Raw genomic sequence first — 15675 nt, forward strand, 5'->3', positions numbered from 1 at the left:
TGCTGGGCACAAAGGCCCTGGGTGGAAGAGCCAGGCGAGTGTCCTGCTGCTGCCACCCATCTCCCTCCTCTCCATCCCACCCCTGCTGTGCTGCCTGTGCTTCCTCCTGCCCCCTCCTCAGCTATGGGGCCACATCCCAGTGTGGTGGTGGTGGTGGTGGTGGCCCTGTCCAACCCTTGTGGCCACTCGGTGCCCCTGTAGGACAGTCAGAGAACAATGCCGCGGTGCCCACGGGCAGAGCACGAGTCAGACGAGTTGCATTGAGTGTTTATTTGCTCCCCAGGGCTGATGGGCAGGGGGGTGGTGTTCGCCCCTGCCCCAGCCTGGTCCTGCTGCTCCTGGGCCATGCCCAGCTCTTGCACTGGGGTCTGTGCTATGGGGCTTGGCAGGTCCTGGAGATGGAACCACAACCGTGGCCACCACGGCGGCCTGCACATCGCCCATCCCGACACCCCGGCTGCCTTCACACCGCCAAGTCCCCCACATGCGCCTTCCCATGGGACCCGCTGGCCACCCCCAGCCACACTCCAGCCTTCCCCAGGGGTGCCAGGCCACGGTGGGGTCTGCTGGCCTCCGCGAGGCTGCCACCACCAGGCAAGGTGACACGGGCGCTGCGGGGCTCTGTAGGGCCACTGGGGACGGGCAGGACTTGGGACCTGGGACGTGGCCCCTGCCGGCACTTGGTGAAGCCCAGGTGGTAGATCTCCACCAGGTTCAGCAGCAGGGACACGCAGGCCACCCCCAGCATGAAGAGGATGAAGATGGTCTTCTCGGTGGGCCGGGAGATGTAGCAGTTGACGGTGTTGGGGCAGGGCCAGCGGCTGCAGGTGTAGAGGGGCTTCAGCTCCAACCCGTACAAGGCGTACTGACCCGCGATGAAGCCCATCTCAAAGAGAGCCTTGAAGACAACGTTGCAGACGTACGTCCTCAGGATGGCCCCCTGCATCTGGACCCGGCCCCGCACGTCCCCCCTGTGGATCGGGGGCTGCCCGGGGCGCTGCCTCCTGGCCCCGCTGCCAGCCCGTGCCACCGCTCGCTGCTGCGCCTTCTCCTCCAGGTGCACCAGGTGCAGAATGTGTCCCAGGTACACGAGGCTGGGGGTGGAGACGAAGATGATCTGCAGGACCCAGAAGCGGAGGTGGGAGAGGGGGAAGGTGCTGTCGTAGCAGGCGTTCTGGCAGCCGGGCTGCTGCGTGTCGCAGGAGAAGCCGGCCAGCTCGTCGCCCCAGACCCGTTCGGCGGCCGCCCCCAGCACCAGGATGCGGAAGACGAAGAGGACGGTGAGCCACACCTTCCCCACCACCGTGGAGTGCTCCTGGGCGCTCTCCAGCAGCCTCCCCAGCAGGCTCCAGTCCCCCATGGTGTGCGGCGCTGCGCCCTGCAAGACAGCCGCCCTCCAGACACACGGACACCTCCCGGACACCACCCTGCCCCCGGGCGGGCATGTGGGGCCCTGAGCTGGGGCTGTCCCCACCTCACATCCCACCGGACACCCTGACCTGGCTGGGGAGGGCAATGGGAGCAAAGGCTTCCATCAGAAAGCAACCCCCAGTGAGGTGGCCATGGCCACCACGGGGCACGGCGCGGGGACCCCTCACCGTTGCGGGTGCGTGGGGCACAGCCCGGTGCTCCCACGCCGTCGGCTCCTGCGCAGGGGTGCAGGGTGCTGCCAGGCCCCTTCCCGGAGCGCAGCAGGGTGCAGACAGATCCACACGGCTCCGTCTGTCCGTCTGTCCACCCGACAGCGGGCACAGGGTTATCGGGGCGTGATGCAGCTGCGGGCCCCATTGGCTTTCTTTGTGACTGGCAGATGAAGCAGCCACTGGGGGAAATTTTTCCCCTCTATTTTTGGTCCGGGTACCTTTCTAAATATACTTGGGGCTGCAGGGGCTAGTGCTCAATGCCACCAGAGGGTCACTGCTCCCGCACGCGTGCTGCCAGGGCTCCATGCAGGGACCACAGGGCCCCACACCACAGCATCCCCCACCCACCTATGGGGCCGGCCAGCCCCGTGCATGGGGAAGCATCCCCGGAGGTGCGTGGCAGGAGCCTGGCTGCACCCAGACCCTCTCCTCTCCTCTCTGCCTGGCCGGGCAGGGGCGGGCACCCCATGCTGGCACCACGGCCCCTGGCACGTCCCAGCCGGAGCAGAAAGCAGGGAGGCAGCGCCTGAGAACGGAGATTTAATGGCCCGAGCGCGCAGCAGCGGCTGTGCCCTCCTCGCCGCCCAGGAGGACAGGCACCGGGGGGTGCCCAACTCAGGATGGGGGCGGCGTGGGGTCCCCCCAGGGCTGTGGGGAGGCTGCGGGGCAGGGCCGAGGGCTGCAGCCCCTGCGGCGTGGGCCTTAGCAGGCGGAGCAGCGGTCGCCCTTCTCCTGCAGCCCGGGGTTGCGGCGCAGCATGTCCTTGAGGGAGCCGTCCTGCTCCGTCAGCAGCTGGTTGATCTCGTTCTGCTTGTACTCGGAGAGCTTGTGGCCGTAGAAGGAGCCCTTCCCCGACGAGGGGTTGGAGTCGTGGCGGCTGCGGCGGGTGCAGGCCCGCACCACCAGGTAGACCAGCTCGGCCATGTTGAGCACGATGCAGATGCTGGAGGTGACCAGCATGAAGACGGTGAAGATGGTCTTCTCGGTGGGCCGCGAGACGAAGCAGTCGACGGTGTTGGGGCAGGGGTAGGCCTCGCACTTGACCAGCCGCACCATCTGGTAGCCCGGGTAGATCATGTAGAAGATGTACATGAAGACCGCCTCGAAGAGCAGCCTGAAGACCACGCTGAAGACATAGGTCCACCACAGCGAGCCCGAGATGCGGATCTTGTGCTTCTTCACCTCCTCCAGGTGCTTGGCGTCCCCGTGGCCCGTCATCATCAGCAGCTTCTTCTCCTGGTGCTGCTGGTAGGCCACGTGCATGGCCACCAGCAGGGCCGGCGTGGTGACGAGGATGAGCTGCAGGGCCCACAGGCGGATGTGCGAGATGGGGAAGAAGTGGTCGTAGCAGACGCTGTTGCAGCCCGGCTGCTGCGTGTTGCAGGTGAAGGCGGACTTCTCGTCCCCCCAGACGCTCTCGGCCGCCACCACCAGCACCATTATCCTGAAGATGAAGATGACGGAGAGCCAGATGCGCCCGATGGCCGTGGAGTGGCGGTTCACCCCGCTCAGCACCGCGTAGAGGCCGGCCCAGTTCATCGTTCCTCACGCCTGCGGGAGCAAGAAGCGGCGTTAGGAGGGGGAAGGGGCCGAGAGGGACAGCAGGACGGCAGCTCGGGGCAGCGCTTTGCCTGCAGCAGGCAGGAGATCGGCCTCGTGGCTCTGCTGTCCCCGTGCCACCAGCCCCGCTCGGGGTGGCAGCGGGCAGAGCCAGGCAGAGCGGGGCTGGGACGAGGGAGCAGGCAGAAGGCGCTGCGTGCTGCCGGGACAGCAAATTGCCCCGGCTGCCCCGTGTCTGCATGGGGGAGGGCTGCCCCGCCACTCCAGTCATGGCTGGGGGGCAAAGGGCTCCCAGCTGGCGGCCAAGAGCTGCTGCTGGCTCCGGCTGCGGGGCCTCTCTGCCTCCCCCTGCGAGGGCTGGGGACAGAAGAGCCCCTGTCACCTCTGCCATGGGGCAGACCAGGAGCCCCGCTCCTGCCCTGCCACCCCATGCTGGCAATGGGGGAAATCTCACAGACCCCCACCCACACCCAGCACTGAGCTCTGCCCCAGCACCTCCCTGCCCTGCACTGCCACAGCCCTGGGCACGGTGTCCCCACGGGCAGCCATGCGTTGCCTCCCTCCTCCAGCACCATCCCTGCCTGGGGTGACCCCACACCCCAAATGCTGGCACTGAGCAGCCCCGGGGGCTGCTCCCCACCTGGGCACGAGGCCAGCCCAAGGCTGGGGGCCGGGACCCGCCAGCTGGCCCCGGTGCAAAGGGCCCCATGGCTCCTACCTGCTGGTGAGGAAGGGTCCTCGTGAGCTGCCCCCAAAGACCCCTCTAAGGTCTCATGTCTCCAGCAGGAGAGCTCTGCTCCGCCTGCCCTCGTCTCTGTCCACCACTGCCCTGCACTGGCAGTCATATGCTGCTTTATAAACTATTTACATACAATGGGGCCTTTATGGGCCCCTGAACAACACACTTTAGCATTCAGATCCAACGCCCTGACTTCCGCCCACCCCAGCCAAACAAAGTGCCTGTGTGCTGCGTTCCCGCTCCCACCTTGCCCCGCGCCGAGCACGGATGTGGACCCACGGCTGCCGGCCGGGGGGGTGCCCACTGCCACGGGCATCGCACGGGCTGGCGGCCACCTGCATGGCCGGGTGCCACCGAGGGGACAGCCAGGACCCTGTGCTGGTGGTGACTGTGGTGGGAGTCCCACCATGGCCTTGGGGACGGTCACTTCCCTGGATGGCGAGCAGGGAAGAGCCTGCAACACGTGCCAGGACGCAGAGCTGAGCCCATCCACGTGCCTGTCCGCACGGATGGCACCACAGCCTGGGCTGGGGTTGGGGTCTGGCTGCTCCCCAACGCAGCACTGAGTGTCTGTGGGACCCGTGGGGTTGTGTGTGGCCCCCGTGGGCAGCCCCATGTGGGGAGCAGCCACACACAGCGAAAGCTTCCAGCTCAGGGCCCCGCGGCACTGCTGGCATGGCCGGGGCGAAGGAGGTGGCAGGCAGCAAAGCCACCCTTCATGGCTCCTATCCCGCAGCGCAGGGTGCGAGCATGCAGACCAGGAGCTGTGCAAATCATGGTGGGCAAAGGCCCTGCTCTGCTCCTCACCCTGCTCCCCCTGTCCCACCCTAACTCTGCTCCTTCCCCCCGTGGTGTGACCCCAACGTCTCCGCTGAGGTCCCCAGCTGGGGGCTGTGGCGGCCACCCCAGTGCGGTGCCCACCCGGCTCTCACCTCCACGCGGGGCTCGCTCCCAGAAAGGTTCCTGGTGCTGTGTCCTCCGCACACAGCAAACACCTGGACTTTATACTGACCCGCTGCGCCACCCGCCCCCTCCCAAACAGCTCCGTGCTTTCCAGGACCTGCTCCCTGCTGAGCAAACACCACAGGTGTGTCCAGCTCACTCCCACGAGGCACCCACCCCGCCGCCGCCACCGAGCATCCCCAGAGGGTGTTCCAGGGGCCACCGTGGCACCCTGGGGGAGCTGAAACCCCCCCGTGGGGTCCCCTTGGCTGCACCTTTTGGCTGGGAGCATCCTCCCTGCCATGCGTGCGAGCCAGGCACACGCACCGTGATGCCACGATGCCGTGACACCGCGGCACCATGGCACCATCCCGCTCTCCCCACGGGGACACAGCACCCACTCCGCACCATGTGGGGTTGTCGGCTGTTCCTGGGGAGCAGGGGGGGCGGTGAGCAGCCAGGTTAGCAGCGTAAAAGTGCAGCCGGGGCAGGCAAACAGCCTGTCAACCATTAACCGGGCTGGCAGCCCCACTCCAAGGTCCCGACGCCGAGCGCGGAGCGAGGCCACGCGGCGCGCTGGGACGCGGCGACCCCGCGGGGCTGCGGGGCTGGGGGACGGCGTGCGGGGTGCGGGGTGCGGGGCGCGGGGTGCGGGGTGCGGGGCGCGGGGTGCGGGGTGCGGGGTGCGGGGTGCGGGGTGCGGGGTGCGGGGGGGCTGCCCCGAGCCGCTGCCGCAATCTCGGCCCCCGATAAGCGGCTGAGTCAGCGCGGCTCGGCACGGCGCCGCCGGGCAGGGAGCGGGCAGGGAGGCGGCAGGTGGCGCTGCGGGGCCGGGCCGAGCCGAGCCGGGCCAGGGCCGGGCCGAACCGGGCCAAAATGGGCCAGGTCCGGGCCAGGGGAACCGTGGGGATGGGATCGCGGCGGGGCCGGAGGCAAGCGGGTGAGGGGGATGCGCGGGGCGCTCAGCTGCTGCCGGGGAGCCCGGCAAAGACAGTAAAAATATAATGAATGAATTAATTAGCAAAGAAAAAATGAGAATAGATGCAAAGAAATAAAAATTGGGGAAGTAAATTGGGGAGGAGGGGCTCGGGGGCGTTGCTGGTCCCGGGGATGCGGTGGGGGCTCTGCGGCTGCTGCCCTTTGCGCCCAGCCTCTGGCCCCTGCTGCTGTTTGCGGTGCAGAAGCCTCGTGCCAAAGCCTGCGGGCAAGGCCAGGCTGTACCTGCGGGGACAGGAGCAGGCACAGCCAGCACTGTCCCCTGCCTCCAGAAAACCGCCCCGGCGGGTGAGTGCCCGGAGCGAAAACGAGCTCTTAGCTAATGACGTTAATCACCAGGTGAGCGTGGCGGCGGCTGCGTGAGGCCATGGGCACGGCGAGCTGACGAGACGGGCTGGGGTGAGCCAACATCCGTGGGGCTGGATGGGGTGACGCAGCGCTGCCGGCAGCTCTGGCACCCCGCTGGGGTCAGAGGTCTCCGAGCCCAGCAGTCCACGCCGAAACGGTGATGCACGAAGCCTCTGACACAACGTCGGGTACCAGGAGGAGAAGGGCGCTGCTCCAGAGCCACCTTTGCCCAGTCTGATGGTGACACAGGCGTCCCCGGATGCCACCCCCTAAGAGACAAACCCCCTCGTCTGTGTCAGCCCTGCTGGGAAGGGCTGGGGCAGCGGGCGAGCACAGAAATGTTTTGTGCTGCCAGAGCAGGGTCAGGGGGGAGCGAGGTGCTCTCTGGCAGGTTGTGCGCCCTCACAAAGCCACGGCTCATCCTGTGCCCTGCTGCATCAGGGCTGTGGGAACCAGGAGCAGGAGCAGGGCAGGGCACTGTCCTAAGGATGCTGCTGTGCACAGCCCTGTGCTCCTGCTGGCTGTGGCTACCGGAGCAGGCAGGGACCAGACACAGGTCACTCGTATCACTCGTACCTTCCCCGTGCCAGGCTGTCCTTGCAGGTCATTTCCCTTTTGCTTTTTGCCAGCAGCCCTAAACATGTCCCCTGGAGCTGAGGATGTCCCTCATCGCCACACAGATGTTAACCGCAAATACCCCCGGGGACACGGTGTCCCCTGGGCTTTGCCAGGTCTCCAAAGAAACGCTGCTGATGGTCAAGGACACCCGGAGCAGATGGCAGGCTTGGGAGTTCTGCAAAGGCAGTAGCTTAATAGCAGCGTGTCCCTGTCAGCAGCCAGCACGCGGGGTCCTGGCTGGGGGGGCAGGCAGGGACAGCGGGCAGTGGGGCTGTGCGAGGACGGGGCGCAGAAGGGCAGGGCAGAAACCATCTCCCCGTCAGGGAGGGGACTGCAGGGTGGGCAGCTGGTGGCAGTGCTGGTGTCACCGGGATGGGGGCCATCAGCCCCCGGGCAGGGCTGGCCCCGCTGCTTGAATTGTGGCGAGCGGGCTGCGGCTGGAGCTGTGCTGCAGAGCACTGCCATTTCCATGGCAACCCATCCCCCGTGGACCGATGTGGGTTTCCATCCCGCTGCGGGTTCCCATCCCCGTTCCTCTTGCAGCTGGATCCCTGGGCAGGGCGAGGGAGTGCCCTGGGTGTGTCCGACCGGAGGGGATGCTCTTGGGGCAGTGCTGGATGGGACAGTGGGGTCAGGGTTTGGGCTGCAGGCTGGGAAGCCAACGCCATGCCTGACCCCGAGCTTTTGGGAACACCACTGCTTCCAGTGAGCGATAGTCCTGGGGGAGGCACAGCCCCGGGCCCCTCTGGGTGCCCCTCGGCATCACGCAGCGGGGCCCGGCACGCTGCCTGCCTTCCCAGCTCCATCCTCCCCTTGGCGAGGGGTCTGCCGCCCCCATCCCATGCTCCCTGCCTTGTGCTGGATTTCGGGACGAGGCCACCCCCAGGTGAGGCGCAGCACCCCGCACAGCACCCAGGAAGCACCCGCCTATCCCCAGCCCCCCCCCCGGCCCCAGCCCTCGGCCCTGGCTCCGCTGCGTGCGCGCTGCCTGGAGGCGATTCAGGCCCCATGCCTGGTTTCCATGGCAACCCCAGCTGAAATTACATTAAAAAGAAATGAAACCAGCAGCTTTTCTGGTTGGCAAGCAGGGGGAGGGGAGGGGAGCGGGGCTGGGCAGGGCAGGGGGCTCGGAGGGAGGGGACCCGCGGTGCCAATGGGGTGGATGAGGTCCTGTGCAGGACCCCGGTGCCGTGGGGACAGCAGGGCTGGGACATGCAGGGCCCCCCAACCATGTCCCCAAACGCTGGTAATCCTGGGGGCAGGGTGCACGCACCCAGCTTGGGGTGGGTGCTGGGATCCTGGGGACCTCCTGGCTGGGGTGGCCCCGTGCTGCACCCCTTAACCCCTCCCGGGCTGCACCCAGCCTCTGCCCCTGGCACGCTCCAAGGAGAGGCGAGACACACCGCTATTAAAAATATCACTTCTGTTTTATTTGGAATTTGTTACTCTGCGCGGGTGACAGGGTATAAATACATTCTCCAACGAGCATCCTCACCCCCCAGCCGGGGCGGGCTGCGGGGCCACGCGGGGCCAGGCGGCACCGGTGCGTCACGGCCGCCAGCACGGGCAGCGTCTGCCAGCCGGACCGGCTCGCGCAGGGCGAGGGATGGCGGCCCCACAAGGACACAGGAGATGTCCCCAGCTGCCAGACCCGTCCCCCTCCTCCTGCTTCCCCACACCCAAGGTGCCAGGGACCGTGCTGGCGGCTGACACACTCCCTGCCCTCACTGGGATGCCCCGGGTGGGCTCCCGGGCAGCTCCTTCTCCGTGCCCAGCTGCTCCGGAGCCCCCACCAGCCCTGCAGGTGCCCCAGCCCCGGGATGGGTGCCCTGTCCCCACGCAGGCTGCGTCACCCCCCGGGGCCCCGCTGCGAGCACATCCAGGTGCCGGGAGGCAGAAAGCACCCTCGGTGCAGCCAGCTCGCCCTCCGAGCTGCCGGCCCGCTGCAATCCACAGCTGGGGCAGGAATTGCAGCACGGCCCCGGCAGCGGGCACGAGGGGGTGGCAGGGTGGGAAGCAGACAGGGAGCAGGGCAGGGAGGCCGTGGGGAGCACCGGGTGCTGCCCTGGGTGGCCGCGCTTCAGCTGTGGGTGTCCCCGGCGGGTGACACCCAGGAGGGGCTGGGGGTGGCACTGGACAGTGCTGGCAGCGGGGTGGGATGGGTCAAAGGGGGCCGTGGGGTGCTCGCGGCCAGGCCCTGGAGTAGGCTATTTGGCTGAGATCCGTGGGCACGGGTGACAGAAGAGGGAGAATATCAAAAATACAAAAGAGCGCGGCCTCGCGGCGCGGGAGGCAGGGCCCTGCCTGGCGCCCGCCGGCCCCGTGCGGGCAGTGGGGCCGCGGGGCCGCGTTGGGGCCGGCACCGTGCACACACGCTGGGGTTCTTCTAACTGGCTTTTTATTTTATATCAAGAACACTTGGTTTAAAATCTTTACAAAGGACAAAACGCGGAGACTCCGTTAGTGTGTAAAGAACTAAAGATCTGCTTAAAAAACGTCTCTGCAAAGAGAAACGACTGACACAAAAGAGGTTCTCTGCAGCGCAAAGAGGGGCAGAGGTGCCAAGTCCCCAGCTCGGGGCCAGCTCCCCGGCTCCCAGCGCCCCGGCACCGGCCCCAGCGCCCGCACCCAGCGCGAGGCCAGGCCCCGGGCCCCTGCCCGCTGCCTCTGCCTATAGCACCATGGCCCGGGGCCGCCGCTCGGAGCCTTATCCACAGCGCTCCAGATGCCAAACCTCCCGGGGAGCCCCGGCACCGGCCGAGGGGGATGCCCGGCACCACTGCGCACCCATCCCGGGGTGCTCGGCGGGCGCTGGGGACGCCGTGTCCCCGCGGGGAGGCACAGCCCCGGCACAAGGAGCCCTGTGGCTGCTGTCGGCTGGACCGGAGGGGCCCTCCTGCCGGGAGCCGGGAGAGTCGAAGCACTTCTCAAGAGTTAGAAAGGAACGAAAGAAAGCGCCGAGGGGAGCGGGACGGCCAGCGGCGTTGGGTCCCACAGGTCCGGGCTCGGTGCCGCACCGTCCGTGTGCGCTGCCCGGCCATCCGGGGCGCCCGCCGGTCCCTCTGCCAGTGTCTGCTGCGTGCGTGTGCGTGCGTGCGTGCGTGGGTGTGCGCCGGCCGCGGGCAGCTATACCCTGGTGGTGGAGTGTGAGTGCGGGAGCCCCGTGCTGTTGAAGCCGGCGGCGAAGGTGTTGTAGGGGTGCAGGGTCTGCAGCCCCACCAGCGAGTTGGGGATCATGGTGATGGTGTTGGGGGTCATGAGCGGGATGTCGTCCGGGGACCGGCGCAGCGTCAGCGTGTAGTCGGGCAGGGCAGCGAGGCGCAGGGCGTCGTGGGGCGGCACGGCCTCGCACTCGTGGTGCGCCTGGCTCGCCTGCAGCGACGGCATCTCCTCGTCGGGCGCGTGGGCGATGTCGTTGGCGGCGCCGCGCTGGGGACTGGGCTGCCGGTGCGTGTCCTGCCGCCGCTTGTCCTTGCGGTAGTAGAGGGCGGCGAAGGCCAGCACGTTGAGGAAGAGGAGGGAGGCGCCCACGGCGATGGTGACGCTCAGCTCGGTGGAGTAGTCGCGGGGGCTCTCGAGCAGGGTGCCCGCCTCCTGCTCCGGGCTCCACTTCTCCTTGCCGTTCTCGCTGTTGTAGGCGGGTGAGATGGCGGGGCGCTTGGTGGTCCAGATCTTGCCGTTGGGCCGGCGGGTGATGTGGGAGTTCTGCGTGGTGTCGGGCGGCGGCACTTTGGTGGTGGTGGAGGTGTAGTGGAACATGTCGTGCAGGTTGTACAGGTGGGGGACCAGGTGCTTCCAGAAAGCCACCTTGGTGGCCCGGTAGTGGTCGCGCACCCGCGGCTTCAGCCCGATGTGCAGGTACAGCTGGTCGCGGGGGTTGTACTTGGACCAGGCCACTTCCTCAAAGCGGTTGGCCTTGGTGTGGATGAACTTGGTGTCCTGGGGGACGGGCTTGTTGGGGTCCCTGCAAGACACAGGCAAAACAGAGCTAGAGCCAGGGAGAGCCAAAGTGTTCAGGAGGGAGAGCTGGATAAACCTCTGGATAAACAGAGGAGGGCACAGATGGGCACCACCCCAAGCCCTGAGTCAAGCCTGACCTGTGATAACTGCAGCCAAAGTGGCTCCCACGCCCCTGAGCTTGGCTGTGGCCCGAGCCTGTCCTCAGCTGGCCACAGCCCGTGTCATGCTGTGAGCAGCCCTGCCCTGGGTGTGAGCACAGGGAGCCAGGTCCTTGGGGCTGGCCACGCTCTCAGCTTCTCTCTGTGTGGCTGATGACCCCAGTTAGGGCACAGCACATAGACCCACACCAGGCATCCTATCCCACCCCCCCCTCGCCCCAAATGCAGCCCCACAGCGAGGCACCGCCCCCCAGGCCCTGCTCACCCCGTCTTGGCAAAGTTGGTCCAGTAGGTCATCACCACGGCGCTGAGCATGACGTCGTTCTTGGAGAAGTTGCAGGGAAAGAGGTCTGTGGGGCCGATCATGGGGATCCCGAACACGTAAGGCACCTCATCCCCGTGGGCCGCGTCGGACCACGCGGGCTTCATCAGGCTCTGGCAGTGGTGGTAGAAGGCGTAGAAGTAGGTGGGGGAGCCGTAGCGGGCGTGCAGGTCGGCCGTCACCACCGACGGCTCTACCCACTGGTGGTCGGTGAAGAGGGCCACCAAGGTCTTGCGGCGTGTCTCGGGGTTGTCCCGGTCGGCCCAGTCCGTGTACATGAACTTGATGGTCTCCCGCAAGGTGTCCTTGCCCTCGGGGTAGCCGTACAGGTTGTCTACAAAGTTGGAGACCGAGTAGTCGAAGTCGCTGCCCGACACGCCGTCCTCGGGGTCCACCACGCCCTCCACGAACTTCAGCCCCTCGCCCTGGTTGACACCCAGCATGATATCGTAATTGAGGAACTCGCCCTGCTCCATCAGGATCTCCGGGTCGTCTGGGATCACGTCACCGTCGATGACCGGTCCAAAGGCCACGTGGTAGCGTGCCGGCTGGATGTCTTGCTCCACCAGCTCCTTGGCACTCTTCTGCCGCAGGCAGTCCACCATGTCCACCGTGTCCAGCACGTTGCAGCCCACCTTGTCGGCCAGCATGCTGGTGTACTTCACGGGCTGGTAGTTCACTGCCCAGCTGGAGAGCGCGGAGCCGCTCTGGATGATGGCTCTCTGGAAGAGACCTGCAAGAGAAGCGAGGAGTGGAGGAAGCTTGCAGCGGGGGGAGCCCGGAGCTGCCCCAGTACCCCACGGCTACAATGCAGGACGAGGTGTGGAGGAGGCACCGGTGCCCTCAGGCTCCTGCGAGGACCCCAATCTCCAGAGCATGCACCATATCGCCCCGTGCCGTGTTCCCTGTGGTGCTGGGCTGGCACAGGGCCTCAGCTCATGGGCGCCGCGCTCCCCCAGGATCCCACGGCCGGTTTTTCATGGGGAAGGCCTGGCAGCAGCGGGAGGGTTAACGCCTGCTCGGGGACACTTAACCCTGCGTGTCCCACCCGCCGCTTTGTCAGGGCCCCCCTCGCCCCCCTCCCCGCCACTTCCTGCCCAGCTGGGGCTGCTCGGTGCCAATCCGGCCCCGCGGGAGCACGCTGCCAGACGCACAAAGAGGGCCTTTCTGCCACCGGGAACACAGAGGGAGTGGACTTTCGCCCTGGAAAGCGGGGCCACAAAGGCCCTGGCCCAGGCGGAGGAATGCGTGGCTGGGCTCCAGCCCCATGTCAATGGCGCTTGTGCTCGGAATACAAAGGGCTGCGAGGAAGCGGAGCCTCCGGGGCGGTGAAAGCGGCCGGGCTCGGGGTGCACCCTGGGGTCTCTGCTCTCCGGCCGGCCCTCTCCCGCGGCCCCGCATGCTGCTGCGCCTGGCCGGACTCTGGCGTTTGATTGCTGCCAGGGACCGTTTCGTGCACGGTGCAGGGAGCAGCACGGTGGCATCGCTGCACGCAGAGGCCGCCGGGCTGAGCCCACTGATGCACAGAGTGCTGCGAGAGTGGTGGTTGCACACCTGAGCCCGTGTGGCTCTGCTGGGAGCGTGCCCCTGCCTGCAGCAGCAGTGTTCGGAGGATCCTGGCTACCAGCCACCGTGCCCGTAGCTCTGTCTGCACGCACTGTCCTCGCTCTGCCAAGTACCTGACGTACAGTCCCACGCGCTGGGACAAAGAGAAGTCACAAGCTCTGTTTGTCACCTCCCGGTGCCCTAGAAAGCAGTGCCCAGCCCACAGGCACAGCGGGCAGAGCACTGCCCGTTCCCCTCCGAGGTGAGCATCCTCAGGCACCCTGACAGGGCCAGCTGGGAAGAGGAGCAGCCCCCGGCCCCTTGGCGAGGAACCCACCCGCCTGCGCGCGCCGGGGCTGGCAGGGGAGCCGCGGGTCTCCCCGGCAGCCAGACACAGCGTGCGCGGCACCAGCCTCCCGTGTCTGCCTCTTGCCGCGCCTGGCAGAGCAGGCACAAATTAGCAGCTTCATTAATAGCTCTTGATCACTACGAGTTTTATTTTGATCCGATAAAAACAAACCCGCCTGGTCTACAGGCTGTGTCTCGGCGTGCCTCCCCTGCCGCGCTGCGGAGCCGGCTGCCGGCCCCGGCCCCAGGGAGATGGGTGCTTTGGAGCAGGTTTAGGTGAGGGCATCCTGTGTGTGTGTGTTCTGACACCATAGCCTAATGGGGCAGCAAGGGACCACTCTTTACCTTCCCTTTACCTTTTACCCACGCTTTGCCTTCCTTGTTTCCAAGCTTTCTCTACACTTGGGCTTTAGCATTTTGCTTTGCCCTGCATTACTCCAGGCTGGCAGGGTGCAGGTGATGGTGACAGCAGAGCAAGCAAGCTTTGGGGCAGCCTGGCCCTGAATTCCCCAGATCCTGGAGCAGGACCGGCCTGGCAGGACCAGGCAGCACGGTACGCTTTGCCCCGCTCCACGTTCAGCCTGAAGTTTCTGAAGGTTTTTCTTCACGCAGTGTTCCCAGGCTCCCCAGCAGAGCTGCAGCTCTTCTCAGTATTGTAATTTTTCATATTTGCCTGGGTTTCCGTGGGGCAGATGCAGGGCAGTGCCCACTGCCCCAGCATGGCCTGTGCCCCTTCTCCCCCGCACCATGCACAGGGATGGGGCACTGCCTGAGCTCAGTGCCTGTGCCCCCTGTAGCCCCCTGTGACCATGCCCACCGTGCTCCCTGGCAGCCTGGTGCCCTGTGGACCATGCTCAGCTCAGGTTTTCCTCCTGCTGTTTCCTTCAGGAAGTTTAGGCAGAACAGCTCTGCTCTGATTGCTGAAAATCTTTTTTTTTTTTTTTTTCCAATTTTCAATGTAAATTTATTCACAGGTGGTTTATATGCATCTGCTCTTATGCCAACACAATCTTGTAGCATAAACAATTCCTTTCTTTATCTAGAGTAAACATTCTGCTGTATTTACACCACGATATCAATCACATCACCTCCACAAGCGCCGTGCCAGTCTCCACACTCCCAGACCTCCTCTCCGCGACGAGGGGGCCTCGCTCCCTCCCCGGGCTCACGCTCGCTTTTGCCCCTGCTCCCGCCTGGATCGCTCGGCAGCTCGGGCAGGGCCAGCACCTACCTTCCGAGTGGTGGGACAGGGTGAGCAGGCTGACGCAGGAGGCGCCGATGCCGGAGCCGAAGACAGTGATCCGCAGGGGATCCCCGCCGAAGAAGGCGATGTTCTCGCTGACCCAGCGCAGCGCCTGGATCTGGTCCAGCAGCCCGTAGTTGCCCTTAGCAGCCTGGTCCCCCGTGCTCAGGAACCCTGCGGGTGAAATGGAGCCCGGTTAGGGATAGGGGAAGCAGGCTGCCCTCCCACCCCTCCCTGAGCCCGGGGGAGCTCTATGGGACCCCATCCCAGTGGGACCAGCAGTGCCGTGGGTGCTGTGGGGACACTGTGGCCCTACACATGTAGGGGAGAGAGGCTGGGAGTGCTGCCTGTGGGGCAATGGGCACGGACACTGCCCTGCCCCGACCACCACCCGTGCCAACAGCCTGATGCACGCTCGGAGGGAGGCTGGGGAAGCACAGGGAGCGCAGGCAGGCTGAGCGCACGCAGCCAATGCTTCCCGTGGAATAGCGTGGTCCGGAGGAGGCTCTATAAATGTAAGGAGGTGGGCTGGGCAGAGAGGAACCGACTGCAGCTTAAAACACAAAGGCTCTCAGTGAGGAAGATGCTAAGAAATGCTTTCAGCAGCAGAGGTAACACCCAAGATAAGCTATCGATGTTTTATCTGCCTTGACTCAACGCAGGAAGCTCGAGCCATGGCACGGGGGCTGAATGCAGGCAGGTAACACGGTGGCAGGGAGTGGCACGGCGCTGCGCCGGCACCGCGGTGCTGCTGGCACTCGGCAGCTCTTCAGTGGGGATGCCAAAGGCACCATATAAGTTTTATTTCAGGCTGTGTTTTATACCTCTTAAATTAGCGCTATCAATCTTAAAGGCCCGACTTTTAATACTGAGAGGTCTCAAATAGGCTGCTTTTTGCGGAAAAGCCCATTTCCTACCAGGTAAATCCAGGCACGACTGCTGACCTCTGGCTGCCTTTCCAAGAGGGTGTGGGGCACGGGGGCGTCAGAGGGCCCAGGTGTGGGACGAGGAGCCCCTGTCCCGGCTGAGCCTGTGGGGTGGCTCGGATGGGTTCTTCCCCAGCAAACCCCTGGGAGGGCTGAGCACATCTCCGTGCATGTTGTGGGAGGCCACGGTGTGAGCAAAGCCACCCTTACACCGCTCCTGTTCCCTTCCCCAGGGGATGCATCTGGGATTGTGCATTTCCCGTGCAGGGCAAAGGGAGCTCTCAGGGCCTGCCCTGGTTCCTGCTGGAGCACGGCGCTGCCTGGTCA

General features: G+C 65.8%; 3 protein-coding genes across 10 annotated transcripts in view; all 3 read right to left on the minus strand.

Moving 5' to 3' along the window:
• Positions 1-255: 255 nt before the first annotated feature.
• Positions 256-2013, minus strand: LOC137863880 (gap junction alpha-3 protein-like). Its single transcript, XM_068697452.1, has one exon. It carries the CDS (start codon positions 1358-1360, stop codon positions 464-466), a length of 897 nt encoding a protein of 298 aa, XP_068553553.1. The 5' UTR covers positions 1361-2013; the 3' UTR covers positions 256-463.
• Positions 2014-2168: 155 nt separating this feature from the next.
• GJB1 (gap junction protein beta 1) lies at positions 2169-5031 on the minus strand. Of its 2 annotated transcripts, none has more exons than XM_068697453.1 (2): positions 4875-5031; positions 2169-3194 (listed from the first exon to the last, which is right to left on the minus strand). In XM_068697453.1, exon 2 carries the CDS (start codon positions 3180-3182, stop codon positions 2346-2348), a length of 837 nt encoding a protein of 278 aa, XP_068553554.1. In that variant the 5' UTR covers positions 3183-3194; positions 4875-5031; the 3' UTR covers positions 2169-2345. The 2 variants fall into 2 exon arrangements, with proteins under 2 accessions (XP_068553554.1, XP_068553555.1); XM_068697454.1 differs by having other exon boundaries at positions 4864-4985.
• Positions 5032-8254: 3223 nt separating this feature from the next.
• NLGN3 (neuroligin 3) overlaps positions 8255-15675 on the minus strand; it is a 32680-nt gene continuing 25259 nt past the window's right edge. For all 7 annotated transcript variants that reach the window (XM_068696973.1, XM_068696974.1, XM_068696969.1 and 4 more), the window contains 3 exons: positions 14411-14596; positions 11230-12019; positions 8255-10810 (listed from right to left, as the gene is read on the minus strand). In XM_068696973.1, coding sequence (XP_068553074.1) covers positions 9973-10810; positions 11230-12019; positions 14411-14596 — 1814 coding nt within the window. In that variant the 3' untranslated portion in view covers positions 8255-9972. The remainder of the gene's footprint in view (positions 10811-11229; positions 12020-14410; positions 14597-15675) is intronic.

The sequence above is a fragment of the Anas acuta genome, chromosome 13, assembly GCF_963932015.1.
Source record: "Anas acuta chromosome 13, bAnaAcu1.1, whole genome shotgun sequence".
Classification (NCBI taxonomy): domain Eukaryota; kingdom Metazoa; phylum Chordata; class Aves; order Anseriformes; family Anatidae; genus Anas; species Anas acuta.